Genomic DNA, 15,248 nt, shown 5'->3' on the forward strand with positions numbered 1-15,248 from the left:
CTAGCATCAACGAGGCATTTTCGCCCACAGGACTGCTGCATACTGGATGTTTTTCCCTTTTCACACCATTCTTTGTAAACCCTAGAAATGGTTGTGCGTGAAAATCCCAGTAACTGAGCAGATTGTGAAATACTCAGACCGGCCTGTCTGGCACCAACAACCATGCCACGCTCATAATTGCTTAAATCACCTTTCTTTCCCATTCAGACATTCAGTTTGGAGTTCAGGAGATTGTCTTGACCAGGACCACACCCCTAAATGCATTGAAGCAACTGCCATGTGATTGGTTGGTTAGATAACTGCATTAATGAGAAATTGAACAGGTGTTCCTAATAATCCTTTAGGTGAGTGTATATATATATATATATATATATATATATATATATATATATATATATATATATATATATATATATATACACTCACCTAAAGGATTATTAGGAACACCATACTAATACTGTGTTTGACCCCCTTTCACCTTCAGAACTGCGTTAATTCTACGTGGCATTGATTCAACAAGGTGCTGAAAGCATTCTTTAGAAATGTTGGCCCATATTGATAGGATAGCATCTTGCAGTTGATGGAGATTTGTGGGATGCACATCCAGGGCAAGAAGCTCCCGTTCCACCACATCCCAAAGATGCTCTATTGGGTTGAGATCTGGTGACTGTGGGGGCCAGTTTAGTACAGTGAACTCATTGTCATGTTCAAGAAACCAATTTGAAATGATTCGACCTTTGTGACATGGTGCATTATCCTGCTGGAAGTCGCCATCAGAGGATGGGTACATGGTGGTCATAAAGGGATGGACATGGTCAGAAACAATGCTCAGGTAGGCCGTGGCATTTAAACGATGCCCAATTGGCACTAAGGGGCCTAAAGTGTGCCATGAAAACATCCCCCACACCATTACACCACCACCACCAGCCTGCACAGTGGTAACAAGGCATGATGGATCCATGTTCTCATTCTGTTTACGCCAAATTCTGACTCTACCATCTGAATGTCTCAACGGAAATCGAGACTCATCAGACCAGGCAACATTTTTCCAGTCTTCAACTGTCCAATTTTGGTGAGCTTGTGCAAATTGTAGCCTCTTTTTCCTATTTGTAGTGGAGATGAGTGGTACCCGGTGGTACCCAGAAGGTCCGCCTCAAGGCTGTACGTGTTGTGGCTTCACAAATGCTTTGCTGCATACCTCGGTTGTAACGAGTGGTTATTTCAGTCAAAGTTGCTCTTCTATCAGCTTGAATCAGTCGGCCCATTCTCCTCTGACCTCTAGCATCAACGAGGCATTTTCGCCCACAGGACTGCTGCATACTGGATGTTTTTCCCTTTTCACACCATTCTTTGTAAACCCTAGAAATGGTTGTGCGTGAAAATCCCAGTAACTGAGCAGATTGTGAAATACTCAGACCGGCCCGTCTGGCACCAACAACCATGCCACGCTCAAAATTGCTTAAATCACCTTTCTTTCCCATTCAGACATTCAGTTTGGAGTTCAGGAGATTGTCTTGACCAGGACCACACCCCTAAATGCATTGAAGCAACTGCCATGTGATTGGTTGGTTAGATAATTGCATTAATGAGAAATTGAACAGGTGTTCCTAATAATCCTTTAGGTGAGTGTATATATATATATATATATATATATATATATATATATATATATATATATATAAACATGTAGCCATGACTTAATTGACTTTAGTATAGTAACAGAATTCAAATTTAAAATGTAGTACCTGAATTCAATGTTGACATCATACTGTATTTTAGGAATTGCAGATGCTGGCTATTAATAATATCTTAAGAGCAGACAGAGTGAAAGAGAGAGCACTGAGACTAGCAAGACTGAGCAGATGACAGGGGAAGGGGGTGATCTTGAAATGAGCCCAAATCAGTCAAAATCAAAACTGATTGTTTCCCAAAGGATACAGAGTAGGAATCATCCTTTTCAAGACAGATGGTTAAAGATTACACCTGGCTCCACTACAGCCCCTCGTTGGAGAGGAGATGGTGCTCAGCTCGAAATATTTCCATGCCAAAACCCTCTTGCCAGAAATGCACATAGATTTGAATGATACAAACTACTGAAACAAGATTTAATTTGTGTATTTACTGTTGCGCTGATAATGTGGGTTACACATACAGTACAATATTAGTTTACCTGTACTCACTTAAAGCCAAAAACATTAATATTAGACATTTCTGTTCTATTGTAATGAGACATGCACAGATTTTAAAGTTATGCATTTAAATTGGCAGCCACCAGTTCCTTACATACCCCTGATTTGGTGTTTCATACATGATTTACAAGTTCACTTGGAAAGTAGTATTTTGAAACACAACCATAACATATTCACATCTCACTTTTGAAACCTTGCATTTGGGGTATGAGAACACTGAAATTGTGTATTGAATTTGAAACATTGTTAATTTAATAGCAAGACCCTAAAATAATATAGACGTGTTGCCAATGTGAGCTGCAACTGGAATGGACATCAGAGGACAGTGCAGCCCTCCAGGGACTGGGTGTGAGAGCCCTGCTCAGAAGATGGCAGTATAAACCTACAGCTTTGTTTCAGTACAAATACACAATGTACCCTCTCCTCTCAAGGGCTGTGTGGACAGGGAGAGGGGCTTTTGCCTAATCTTCATTTAACTGAAAATATATAATTGAGAAGTGTAGTTAAAGAATACGTATTAAATTCCATCACCCTTTATTTAAAACACATTTTCATCACAAAGGTGAAACCAGACGTTTTTCTACATTTTCAAAAAGTTATATATCAGTGGATACAAATAAATATATTATAAAAATGTATTACTTATAACATTTCAATTTAGCATCAACTGTTGCTCTGGGGTAGCCATATTGTATTGTGTTGCATTTACCTGCAATGTCTAACGGTTAACAGTAGATGGTCCTCTAAATACACGATCTGTAGCTGCAAAGTGGTTTATTTAAAGCCTGCTATTAACGGAAGTTTCAACATAATTTTGAAGCCAAAAATAGGAACTTAAAATCTGTATCAAGCGCCCGCTTTCAGCAGAAGAGACGGTCTGTCATGGGACAGACGCCGCTAGAGCGGTCTCCTCAGGGCTGATATGTGGAAAGGCAAGATGAAAACTGCTTTTTTAATCGTTACAGTTATTATATTTCTGATCAGGCTGTATTGCGGGGAGGAGACATACAGGTTTGACACAGAAATCAATCAGCTGGTGGTCGGGAACAATGCCGTGTACGTCGCCGCGGCCGCTGACATCTACCAGCTGAGCCGCACTTTGCACTGCGAGCTGAGAAAGCGCGTCTCGGCCCCGCGGACCAACATGCTGCTGCCGTACGAGCACAACCGCACACTGGTGGCCTGTGGCAGCAGAAACTGCGGGGCTTGCGAAGTGCTGGATTTGAATAATATCTCAAAAACTATATTCGCCGATGTCTCTCCAGTTGTCCCTGTCGGTGCTGACACCTCTTCTGTGGGGTTCCTGGTCAAAACTCCCGGCCAGCAAACATACCTGGCAGTCGGAGCTGCTCATGCGCTGGAGGACCAGGACTGTCGGCATGTGAACCGAGATCAGCTGATAACACTGAGAGACACGACAGGGGAGAATATATTCTCAGCTGTGGGTAGTGGCGACACACCTTCCATTAAATTAATTAATTCCACTAACAATCCCACACAAACCCTACAGTTTATAGACGGTTTCCAGGTGTCAGACAGAATTTTCTTTGTTTTAAATGTGAAAAAGTCCTCCTCTGAGAAAGTGCGGCTCCTTTGGATACAAGTCCAGGATGATAAAGGCCGGTCTTTAGGGACTTTGCGCGGCGCTACCCTCCAGTGCTGCGGGGATAAAGCCAGGGCCGCCCTGCTGTCCTCCTCGCTGGTCCGCGGCGGGACCGCGGTGCTGTGGGCCGGGGTTTTCACAGCCGGGGACCGCAGAGACCCGGACAACACGGCGCTGGGCATCTTCAACATCACCTCCATGGACAAAGATGTGCCAACAGACAGAGACCCGGATTTCTGCTTCAGCACCTGTAACGTTAGTGTCGTTGTTATTTTCTACTAGGACTGTTTTTACCAAATGTTTTAAAACTACGTGTACGTATTGTGCTGTTATGAGACTAAATATAGGGTTTATAACGTATAAGCTGTGAATTTACTGAATTGTAATTTGCTTTAATTGCTGCGTTGTTGACAGTAATGCGCACCTCTTATCTCCTCATTCCACCCAAATCACGATATGATCCTGAGAAACGATGTAATTGACTTTTTAAAACATCTAGTTGCTCCTCCATTCAGCTTTTTTCCAATTCAGATGAACTCGGACTGTGGATACTGGGCACTGGAGTGAGATGGTGTTGGGCTGTGTGTGTCAGGGATGATGTTGGATTTGTTCCCTAGCTAACCCATAGCCTAACCCTAGCCTGAACTCAAACAGGATCATTGTAACATCATTTTGCATCATTCTTGGCTCTGAGGGCAGTTCTTAGTGAGAGATGCTTCTACTTGATTCCTGATCAGCTCAGTCTATGTGTGAGGTGTGTGTATTGTTAATGATCCCTGTTTACTGAGCGATCAGTATTTACACAGTGCAGCTACTGGGTACTGCAGCAGTAGTCAGATTAACAGAGAATATTGATTAGCTGATCTGCTTTTTCCTTTCAGGGTGGAAAAAATCCAGAGCAGATAGAGCCCAAGGGAGTGGCGTTTCTTCACCCCAAGATGATGTCAGTCGCCACTGCCACTGTGAGCGCCTGGACTGTGCTGTTCATCGGGACAGGAGACGGACAGTTACTGAAGGTCGGTGTGAGACAGACAGAGGGACAGTTACTGAAGCTCAGTGTGAGACAGACAGAGGGACAGTTACTGAAGGTCGGTGTGAGACAGACAGAGGGACAGTTACTGAAGCTCAGTGTGAGACAGACAGAGGGACAGTTACTGAAGGTCGGTGTGAGACAGACAGAGGGACAGTTACTGAAGCTCAGTGTGAGACAGACAGAGGGACAGTTACTGAAGGTCGGTGTGAGACAGACAGAGGGACAGTTACTGAAGCTCAGTGTGAGACAGACAGAGGGACAGTTACTGAAGCTCAGTGTGAGACAGGCAGCAGCTTCCCTTTGTCTCCTGTCTCCACTGTGTCCAGACAACATGATGAAAGCTCTCTAGTCTACTTCACATCTTCACAACACTGAGCCTCGATCACATTGGCGTTATGTGGCCAGTGGGGCCCTGAATCCTGGCTCGCCCGGGTTTATACACAGAGCCAAGCAGGCTGCTGTCTGAAGATGTAGCCTGACCATGGCAGGACAGGAGCAGGTGAGTCCGTGAGTCCATCTGCTTGCAGAACAGTTTCTTTTATATTTTTGAGAAAATTAAACACAACCTCATTTTATGTCAATAGAAACCAATGTAGTTCTAAGCATTACTGACTGGTTTAGTGTCCTGTATGCGTGTATTCATTAATGAACACATGTAGGTTGCACTCTCTTGCATCTTTCATTCTCTAACTTTCTGTACTGCACCAGTGTAAACTATAGAGACGTGTCATAACAAACTAGCATCCATGCTTTTTATTATTATTATTGTTACTAAATTTCTTAGCAGACAACCCCTTTTTACGGGTTACTGTGCAGTAAAGGCCAGAGCAGTAAAGGCCAGTGCAGTAAGGATTTATTATTATTATTATTATTATTATTATTATTATTATTATTATTATTATTATCATTATTAAGAACATAAGAGTATCAGAAAGTTTACAAATGAGAGGAGGCCATTAGACTCATCGTGCTTGTTTGGTGTCCATTAATAACTAAGTGATCCAAGGATCTTATCCAGTCTATTTTTAAATGTTCCCAAATTTTCAGCTTCAACCACATCTCTGGGGAGTTTTTTTCAGATTGTGACGCCTCTCTGTGTGAAAAAGTGCCTCCTGTTTTCAGTCTTGAATGCCTTGAAGTCCAATTTCCATGTATTGACACTTTGCCTAGCTCTGTGTGCTGTGTGTGTTAACCTATATACTATGGTTGGGGACCCAAGCCGGCCCTGTCAGCCGTTGTTGACCTCAGCCCATCATTTGCGCAGCGCAGCCTGGGGGACGGGTTCGCAGCCCTGTGAGGCAGGAGCATGCCAGAGAGAAAAGTCCCTGAAGAGTCCCCCGAGGTCACTGTGCTTTAGATACCCTTTACTCTCTCAGAGGTCCTGGCTACATCGCTTTGATATCTTGGCACCAACGTCTCATTGCTGCCTCCTGTCACCTGTGAGAGCTAGATGTCCGGTGTCAGAGGACACTGTAAAACTCTTGTATGAGAATCGGACCCCCACATTGTAACGCCGTAGGTTGGGTTCTTACTGACACACTTCTTGACTAACTACTTCTGCTTCTTTCAGATGAATGACTGTTGTTCTTAATCCTATGTCTGTAAAACTTGCATCAGTGAATGTGCATTTCTGTCTTCCTGTTCTCTAGTTATGGTCTAACTGATATGGCCATTGTATGCATCTTATCTTTTAATGAAAAGCAGACAATTAACTGAAAGTACTGCTTGTGTTATCTGTCATGCCATACTGTAAGTTTAACCTGCTTTACTGTACTGAGGTACTGAGGGTGAAATATCTCAGCTTCATTTTATTTATTATTTTAAGATGCTAAAACGAAGGTTTGCAGCCTTCTTCAGACAGCAAGTCAGAGATTGTGCAGAGATTGTTTTCTGTTTTGTATTAAAGTGGATTGTCTCCAGTGCTCCTGTGATGAGATGGACAGGACAGCAGCCGTTGGTATTGAGTGTTTGATCACGACTCTGGCAGTAGAGCTCATGCTGTCCTCTGTGTTTCAGATTGTCATGGATCAGGATCTACAATTTGGCTGCCCTGACATCTTATACGAATCCTCTGGGGACAGAGCAATCTTTCCCAGAATGCTGTTAGACCCAGTGGATAAAACCTACATTTTTATGGCATCTGAGAATAAGGTGCCTTTTCTTTCCCACCATTTTATTCAGTCGTAGTAAATGTGGTGTAACCCATTACTGTTCAAGTGTTACCATCATGTGTTTGTGTTGCAGCTCAGCAGAATAAGAGTGGCAAACTGCTCCAAATTTGGGACACTGGCAGCCTGCTGGTCTGCACAGGACCCGTACTGTGGATGGTGCGCTCGTAGGAACAGGTCTGTAGTTTGCATAGTTTTTGAAGACGTTGATGTTTGATGTACTTGCTCTCTTCCACACTGCCACTGGGCACAATGAGTTCTTTCCTGGCCGGTTTTCATTCATGCAAATCACAGGGAGGAGGCTCAGAGCACATGCTTTCTCACAAGATTGTCACGGGTTGGAAAATGCTTTGTAAAATTTCACACATTATGTGGAAAATTTACATTTTATTTATCAGTGTAACAAGAACTAAATAAATGAATTGCTGTATGAAAACTTGGCTTAATGATTATATTTGTAGTATTTGTAAGTAAAACTAAAATAGCATGTAAAAAAGACAAATTGTTTGCTTGATCTTGTGCAGAATTCCCATTCATGGTCTTAGTCACCCTTAGGACTAAATCAGCTATTAAAATGTGGAAAGACCCTAAATTTCACAGCTTTGGTTCTGTGAGAAGTATTTATTTCTAGATTTGTACTCTAGATAATCTTTAATTAAACACACATCTGTGTGTGTCTGAGCCCCTCTCACTCTCTGACTGACTAGATGCTCGTTTGAGGAGGAGTGTTCACGCTCTGTGTGGATCTCCATCCCAGACGGGTCCTTCAAGGAGACCAGGCGAATTACTTCATATCAAGTAGAAGACAGCAGTTCAGGAAAGACGAAGGTGATGAATATTATTATTATTATTATTATTTTTACTTCACAGGAATCGGTCTGCTTTTTCAGAACTGGTCAATTGCTATTTTTATATTTCTTGATATTCAGGTGCAGGTGAGGGCTCACCTGAAAGTCATGCCTTCAGGAGTAGCTTCTTTCACCTGTCGCTTCACCCTCTCTGGAGATGGGGATCTCTGTGATGCTGCCAGCAGCTCTGCAGTGTTTCCCATGTGTTCCTGCATCTTCCCAAACCACAGGCTTGTTCCTGGAGGTGAGTGCCTCCTCACACGCTGCTCAGCGGTCCAGAGGAGAAACACTGAAACACTGTACTGCATTCGGTACCCACCGTATGAAAACAAACACCCGAAGAAGCAAAGCTCTCTGTGAACAGTGTGGATATTTTCATGAGGGCGGAGATGGTATACTGAGGCAGACTCCCATTTCCACCAAGCCGCTGTGCAGACAGAGAAGTGCAGACTCAGGGGTAACAGTCTCTCCTGACAGCAGTAGAGCCACCTCACTCAGTGGCCCGTGAAAGACCATGTAACACAATGTAGAAAATCCTGCACTTACAGATCAATAGGAATGTGCAGGTTTTTAAAGAGCACAGCTCTGGTATCATAGGGAGGATGAATGCAGCTCCACTGAGACACATAAGCCTGCAGAGCCACAGACCGTGTGCAGCAATCTGAGGAAGCTCTGACCCATTTCAGTCAGGCAGCCTCAGCAGCTCAGTGGTTACACCCCCTCTGTGGTATTGCTGGTCCCAGTGGACTATGAAGAAGCCCAGATTCAGAGCAGGTGTTTCTGGACATTAGGCCTTGACCTGTGCTCTGAGCTGAGGCTGCTGCTATGTGGCCCCTGGGGGCCCTAGTGCTGGTGTGCTGAGGCAGCAGCAGGAGCCCTTGACATGTCTGTTCCTGTGTGTGGAGTGAGAGACAATGCCGTTCAGTGAGCTCTTTTCTTTTTTGTAGGCCTCAATGTAACAGTGAAGATGGTGATAAACTCAGTGGATTTGTCAGAGACACTGACTCTGAGGAACTGTTCTCATGTTGGACAGCCCCCCACGCCGGCCCCGTGAGTGATGTCCTGTGCTGTCCTGTGTGTGTGTGTGTGTGTCCTGGGGTGGGTCTTAATAAAACCACACAGCCATTCCTTAACTCCAGCCTGATGAGCCTTGCTCTCCCCACAGGTGTACTGCCTGCATCGCCGCCGGCTGTTCCTGGTCCCTGAGAGAGCAGAGGTGCTCCTCCTCACCGGCCCCCTCACACGTCACTCAGACTCAGGTAAGGGCCAGAGCTGTGAGTTGCAGGCAGACTGGACCTGTCAGGCCAGTGGGCTTCCTTACAACAGGCCTGGTGTAGGATACAATAGTTCCCGGCCATACAAGACTTCCCACCCCCCTTCCAGTATTCCAAAGTATTCTCGGAAAGGGGGGTGGGAAGTTTTGTATGGCCGGGAACTATTGTATCCTACACCGGCTTTGTGTCCGAGGGTTAATGCTGCTCCTAAAAGCTTTTGATATTCCTGACCAGTCCAGGGCAATTTACATTCGTTACCCCTGACCTGAGGCCTTTACTGTCATGACAAATAAAATGGAGCTTTGTATAGTTTGAAATACTTTGTCTCTGACTTGGTGTGACCGCAGCATTTAAATATTTGTCTTTTATTAGTTGGAGAAAAATATATTATGCTGTTTCAATTGTTACAAACCATATTTTATTTTAGCACCAGAAAATTATTGAATACTTTAAGTTGTCCAATATTTGTATGAAATCATTATTTAAAAAAAATAATTGAATAAAATACAAATTAAAGTTAACATGCATACATCACCACATACAGTTTATTATAAGTAAGGCACTTGCTAACTAAGCTTAACATTTTTCATGTAAGTAAAATCAATACCTATACATAAACTATGTATTTGTTTAAAGGATTACTGTTTATTTTATTTTCCGAGTTTTTTTCAAACCACCATTCTCATCCCTGATTCTTATTCTGTATTGTATAATACTGTCATGTACAATTATTATCATTTGATTTGTTTTCTTCAGAACTCCTGTCCAATAATAGACATCCCTGGTGATAATAGCACAATAGTGTTGGTAAGTCAATCCTCAACATTATAACTCTATTGGGCCAGTATTCTCTATAGTGTAATGGGATGACATCATATTGTTTTTGATATATCCGTTATATAGAAATAACATTGACTGTGGCAAAATGTTTCCATTATATGACACTGTGAGAAATGATATTGATTTCTTCAGGTCACCGTAGAATGGAGCCCTTAGTTCAGTTAGTGGTAATGAGGTGTTGAGAGGACAACACTTATAACTTGGTCATAAAGTTGAAGAAAGACCTGGTCAAGATAAGGATGCTAAACTGTTAAACTGTTCTTTAAAGATGTGACTGAAAGCATTTATTTCACATGACAGAGTGGCTGTGCGAGTACATTGGGCGCTTTTGCTTATTCACCAAAAGGTCCCTGAGGAATATGACCTTGTGTGTTCCTGTGGAACGCACTTCTATTCAGAGGATTTCATATGAACACTGTTGAATGACACTGAGGAGTATTTTTATTTTCTCAGGGTTAAGCTGACCTGATAAATAGAGCCTCCTAGTTCATGTTTTACCAGACTGACAACCCAGATAAGACACTAACAAACAATCACAGCTGCTACAGAGATACCTTTCTCCTTCTGCAAATCAGCATGCATCTTGATGACCTTACTTACAGCTGACCATGATGTCACAAAGAACAGTCTTGAGAACCTCCATGTTGGTTCCATAAATGCATCCTGACAACCTGAAGGGGTGCTGGACTTCTCAGTACAAAGTGAAATGAAACACGTGCTCCTGCAATAGTTATAGCGATACGTGGTTATGGACACATGCTTCCCTGGTACCTTTTAATTTGCATGGAAGCACAGGTGATGGAAAACCTCAGTGAAAAGCATCAATTCAGAAAGGAGACACTGCACATGAATTTGTCAGTGTGTGTTGGAGCAGTGGCCTCCTCCACCAAAGCACATTGCACTTCCTTACTAACTGACAATATAAAATGTACACAGAGAACATTTTGGCAAAATGAAAGGTCACAGGAGCAGCAGATGGTGCTGAATGCCACTTCCTTTTGCAAAAGGCAGGGTGGGGGAGGGGGAGACGAGGTCTGCCTTAAAGAAGTGAAGAACCTTTCTTTAATGAAATGGAGAAGTCATGCAGAAGTAAAGCAATAGAATATTGAATACAAGCTAGCAGGGAAGAGTGACATAGGAACAATCCAAGTGTGTGTCTTAAAAGCTTTTATGTTTGTCACAGGTTTTATACACTTCATGGGCTGGGCAATATGACCGGTGGTCAACTCCCATCACAGAAATAGTTGTATTCATTATCTTTGACACATGTCCAGGTCTTAAGTTAAAAACCACAAAGAAATGCTCAGCAAAAATCTTGCTGACCTAGTTTAAGTTGTTGACCTAGTTTAATTTGCTGACCCTGAGGCACATACGCGTGGTCCTCAAGCTGAGACGGGTGGGGTTTGCCACATTTCCCCCTCATATTTCATGGAACCTAATGTAGAGTAAAATGTAGCGTCATGGGGTGTCAAACTCAAGGCCTGCAGGCCGAATACGGACCCCCAATGCTTTTAATCCAGCCTCTGTAAAGGTGGTGCATCATTAAGTAATTAGGCTCACGACATCTTGTGAATTATGAAATTGCATGTGAAAACTACAATTCCCTTCAGGTAGGGTTTTAACAGCCAATCATAGGCTGAGTTACTTTCCACGTTCCTGTTCTTTCAGTAATCTGCAATAAACTCAACTCAAAATGTCCAAGAAAATAAAAATCGACAAGGAAGGTAGAGTGTTTCAGGAAAGCTTGGAGTGGGAATATCTGTTTGTGGAGCAGAGTTTAAAACCCGTAAACCTCTTTTGTAAGGGGAGTTTATCCATGATGAAAGAATTCAATATACGCGGCACTACGAGACTAAACACAAAGAGAAGTATGGGTGTTTGGAGAGAGAGCAAAGGCTGCACAAAGTGGCCGAATTAAAAAAAAAAAAGTCTTGAACTGCAGCAAACCATGTTCAAACAGGCATAAACAGAGAGATGCTGCCGTTAAAGTGAGTTACATCGTATCCCAAGAAATTGTCAAAAAATCAAGGTGTTTCTCTGATGGTGTTTTTTAAAGAACTGTATGCTTAAGTCAGCGATGTAGTGTGTCCAGACTAAAAGCTTTTGTTTGCAAATGTCAGTCTCTCACGAAATACTGTTGCAGAGAGAGCAGATTATTTAGCTGCTAATCTCAAAGACCAGCTAGCCAAACAAGCAAGTAATTTCATTGCATACTCGCCTGCTGTTGACAAGAGCACTGACATAACAGACACAGCCCAGTTATCTGTTTTTATCCGGGGGGTAAATTCAGATCTAAATGTTACTGAAGAGCTTTTGGATGCTGCAGCAATGCACAGCACCACCACAGCAAATGACATATTTCAGTAAGTTGAGAGACGCATGAACCGAATTAAGTTGCCGTGAGAGACGGCGCTTGTGTTTTGTGCTGAAAAAACAGGTCTGCTTGCTAGGATGCAAATAAAGCTATGGGAGGAAAATGGTCAGTGTCATAACAGAGATGTATGACAGTGCAAAAGCATTTCAGCTTAAATTATGTTTATGGGAGAAGCAAATGCAGCAAGGAAACCTTTTCCATTTCCCAACTTGCCAAGCCATCTCTAACTCTCTCACAAGGGCGTCACTATTCCAAGCACTGGATTCGCTGCAAAACTGAACTTGAGCTGCGCTTTCCCGGAGTTTAACTAACAGCAATTCAGTTTCCAGCTTTTTACTAACCTGTTTGTTGTTGATGTGAACAATACTCCAGAGGACATCTAGATGGGATTGATCAAATTGCAATGCAATGACATACTTAAGGCGAAGTTCAATTCCGTTGGCGCTGTAGAGTTTTACCTCTTATTACCGGTCATGTTACCACAGACCCGCCTGCACGCTGCACAAGTCCTCTCAATATTTGGAAGCACATACCTGTGCGAACAGCTGTTTTCACTGATGAAGCTCAACAAATCCCCCCAAACATCATGACTGAATGACATCTACACTGCATAGAGAAGATCGCTTCAGCACAAGACAGTACCGGACATTGACAAGCTAGTCTCATGTAAAAGGTGTCAGGTCTCCTCAACAAATGAACGGGACTCCATTGGTCCTTCTTCCCCCCCAGCAGGTGCTCTTTTGGCACCTGGTGTTCACAGTGATACAGTGTCAGACCCAGGCAGTCTGAGGCAGGGCAGGTGCCAGCTGTGTCCCTGTGCAATACTGCAGTGGTACTGAAGACTGACTGGGTACTGTTGTCTCGCCTATAGGAACAGCTTTACGTACACCTGTACTGCAGCCTCCACCCCACTTCCTGGAGCCACATTACACTCTGCAGGGCAGCCACACACCTCAGACTCTTCCTGGTTTTAGAGCTCCTCAGGTAGCAAGCCTGGAGGCTGCTATTACTTCACCTCTGCCCAGTTTCTGCTTCAGCAGAGCTTTTCTCTCTTTCTAAATCAGTTTCTGAAATGTCCACTTTTCTCCAAATATTACATTCCTGAAGGGGAGGATCTTGGCTTTCTTTGCCTTTGCTGCAGACGGTTTTGTGACCCCAACAAACAGCTTCATACTGCCACACACAGGATCAACGGTACAGTCAGAGCTGTTAGCATTAGAGAGACACGACTGAGTTTTATTAAAGGCAATAAAACACTGTTGTGTGCAAATCATGTTTTGTCAGCCTGGATATTCACAGAGATTTTGATAGAGATTTTGAGTCTGCAGCTGTGGTTGGTGTAGGGCGCTGTGTTGCAAGCCTGGGGAAGTGTGCTGTAACTGTTTCGAAGGGAGGTTAATTTTAGCAGATCAGAATCGGCAGAGTACCAAATTAGAATGAGCGTGTAGAAATCTCTTGGTTACCATCTTCTACATAAACACATTTCTGTTTATTGGGTGAAAGAGAGCCTACATTCACGAAAACCCCTCCTGAGCAGCTTATATAATTTAAATAATATTTGTGTGCCTTGCTAGCATTTGAAAGGCAAGTGGGCAGGTAGCGTCTTCTGAATACAAAGTGCTTTTATTTCTCGGGATTGGTCAGTTTTATCCCAGACAGACAGATGTGGTTAATGACTGTTCTGTACTGCCTTAAGAGCTCATCTGAATGGTAGTGCTTGCTTGGAAAATAAACACAAATTTTCTTAAGAGTATTAATAGTAAGTACAGCATTTGTTTGCTTTATTGAGAACTTTACTATAAATTATCAATAAATGAACAATCATAATATAATGACAGCCCTGAGAAATGGCCAAGCAGATCTGCTTGTCTGATATTGTGAACTCTCTTTCTGTTAAGTCACATGCAGGGAACAGAAAATTGCACCTCCCTGAAACTCCCATCTCTTTATCTCTCTATCTCTGCCTCTTTCCTGCTTTGTAGAGAACAGAGGTACACAGGGTGTGATTTACTCAAGATTTAAATAATTTTTCCATCTATTATTTTTCTAATTTATTTTCAGATGTCTTCTCAGTAATTTCTCCTTACTGACATTTTAAAAGTGAATAGTAATTAAACGTAGAACTCCAGGACATGATAGAGAAACAAATGCTACACAGTAGCAATAACTGCAATTCAGTTATTCCTTAATATTACAAAAAACAGCACAGATCCCATTCCCTCTGCTTCCATAGCAATATTAAAATTGATGCCCTGCCTGAAGTATTTAATAGGATCATGGTGTCTTTCTTGTGGAAATCTAATATACTGCTTTGGGTTTCTATAGCGAGCACGTGGTCACTGCCTCTCAATGAACAGTCTGTTTTCGAAAATGTTTGGAGTTTTGAATGTACAACTGAGATCAATGAACAATATTGCAGTGTCTGAGAATACAGTCTGCAGACTGCAGGTCTTACTCTCGGTTTAGCTGCCATTTGTGTCTTTAAGGCAAAAGAGTCACCAACTGATAAATAATCTTGACTGGCGTCACGCGCAGTGCGTCTTTCTTATCATCATTATATGTCTTAGCAGACTTCCTTATCCAGGGTGACTTGGCAATAGGAAGTATGCACCCCCTTGGACTCTTTCACATTTCGCTTTGTTACTTAAGCTCAGATGCAACCAATTGTTTTTGGTTTTCAATCTGTGTGCAATAAATGGGGTTCACATGATTTCAGATTAAATACATCTGTATCTGTAAGGTCTCATCATTGGGTAGTGCCTTCAAAGCAAAGCTACTACTGTGAAGACCAAGGAGTTTTCAAAATAACACTGGGATAATGTTGTGGAAAGGTTCAAATCAGTAAAGGTGTATAAAAATACTTTGAATATATAGGCATTGAATATCCCTTGGAGCACAGTCAAAATTATCATTAAGAAG

General features: G+C 42.6%; 1 protein-coding gene across 2 annotated transcripts in view; it reads left to right on the top strand.

Moving 5' to 3' along the window:
- Nucleotides 1–3,025: 3,025 nt before the first annotated feature.
- plxnc1 (plexin C1) overlaps nucleotides 3,026–15,248 on the top strand; it is a 30,359-nt gene continuing 18,136 nt past the window's right edge. For both annotated transcript variants that reach the window (XM_066704978.1, XM_066704979.1), the window contains exons 1-9: nucleotides 3,026–4,047; nucleotides 4,674–4,808; nucleotides 6,842–6,976; nucleotides 7,070–7,170; nucleotides 7,701–7,821; nucleotides 7,923–8,085; nucleotides 8,789–8,891; nucleotides 9,007–9,100; nucleotides 9,872–9,922. In XM_066704978.1, coding sequence (XP_066561075.1) covers nucleotides 3,112–4,047; nucleotides 4,674–4,808; nucleotides 6,842–6,976; nucleotides 7,070–7,170; nucleotides 7,701–7,821; nucleotides 7,923–8,085; nucleotides 8,789–8,891; nucleotides 9,007–9,100; nucleotides 9,872–9,922 — 1,839 coding nt within the window. In that variant the 5' untranslated portion in view covers nucleotides 3,026–3,111. The remainder of the gene's footprint in view (nucleotides 4,048–4,673; nucleotides 4,809–6,841; nucleotides 6,977–7,069; nucleotides 7,171–7,700; nucleotides 7,822–7,922; nucleotides 8,086–8,788; nucleotides 8,892–9,006; nucleotides 9,101–9,871; nucleotides 9,923–15,248) is intronic.

This window comes from Amia ocellicauda, chromosome 5, assembly GCF_036373705.1.
Source record: "Amia ocellicauda isolate fAmiCal2 chromosome 5, fAmiCal2.hap1, whole genome shotgun sequence".
NCBI classification, from domain to species: Eukaryota; Metazoa; Chordata; class Actinopteri; order Amiiformes; family Amiidae; genus Amia; species Amia ocellicauda.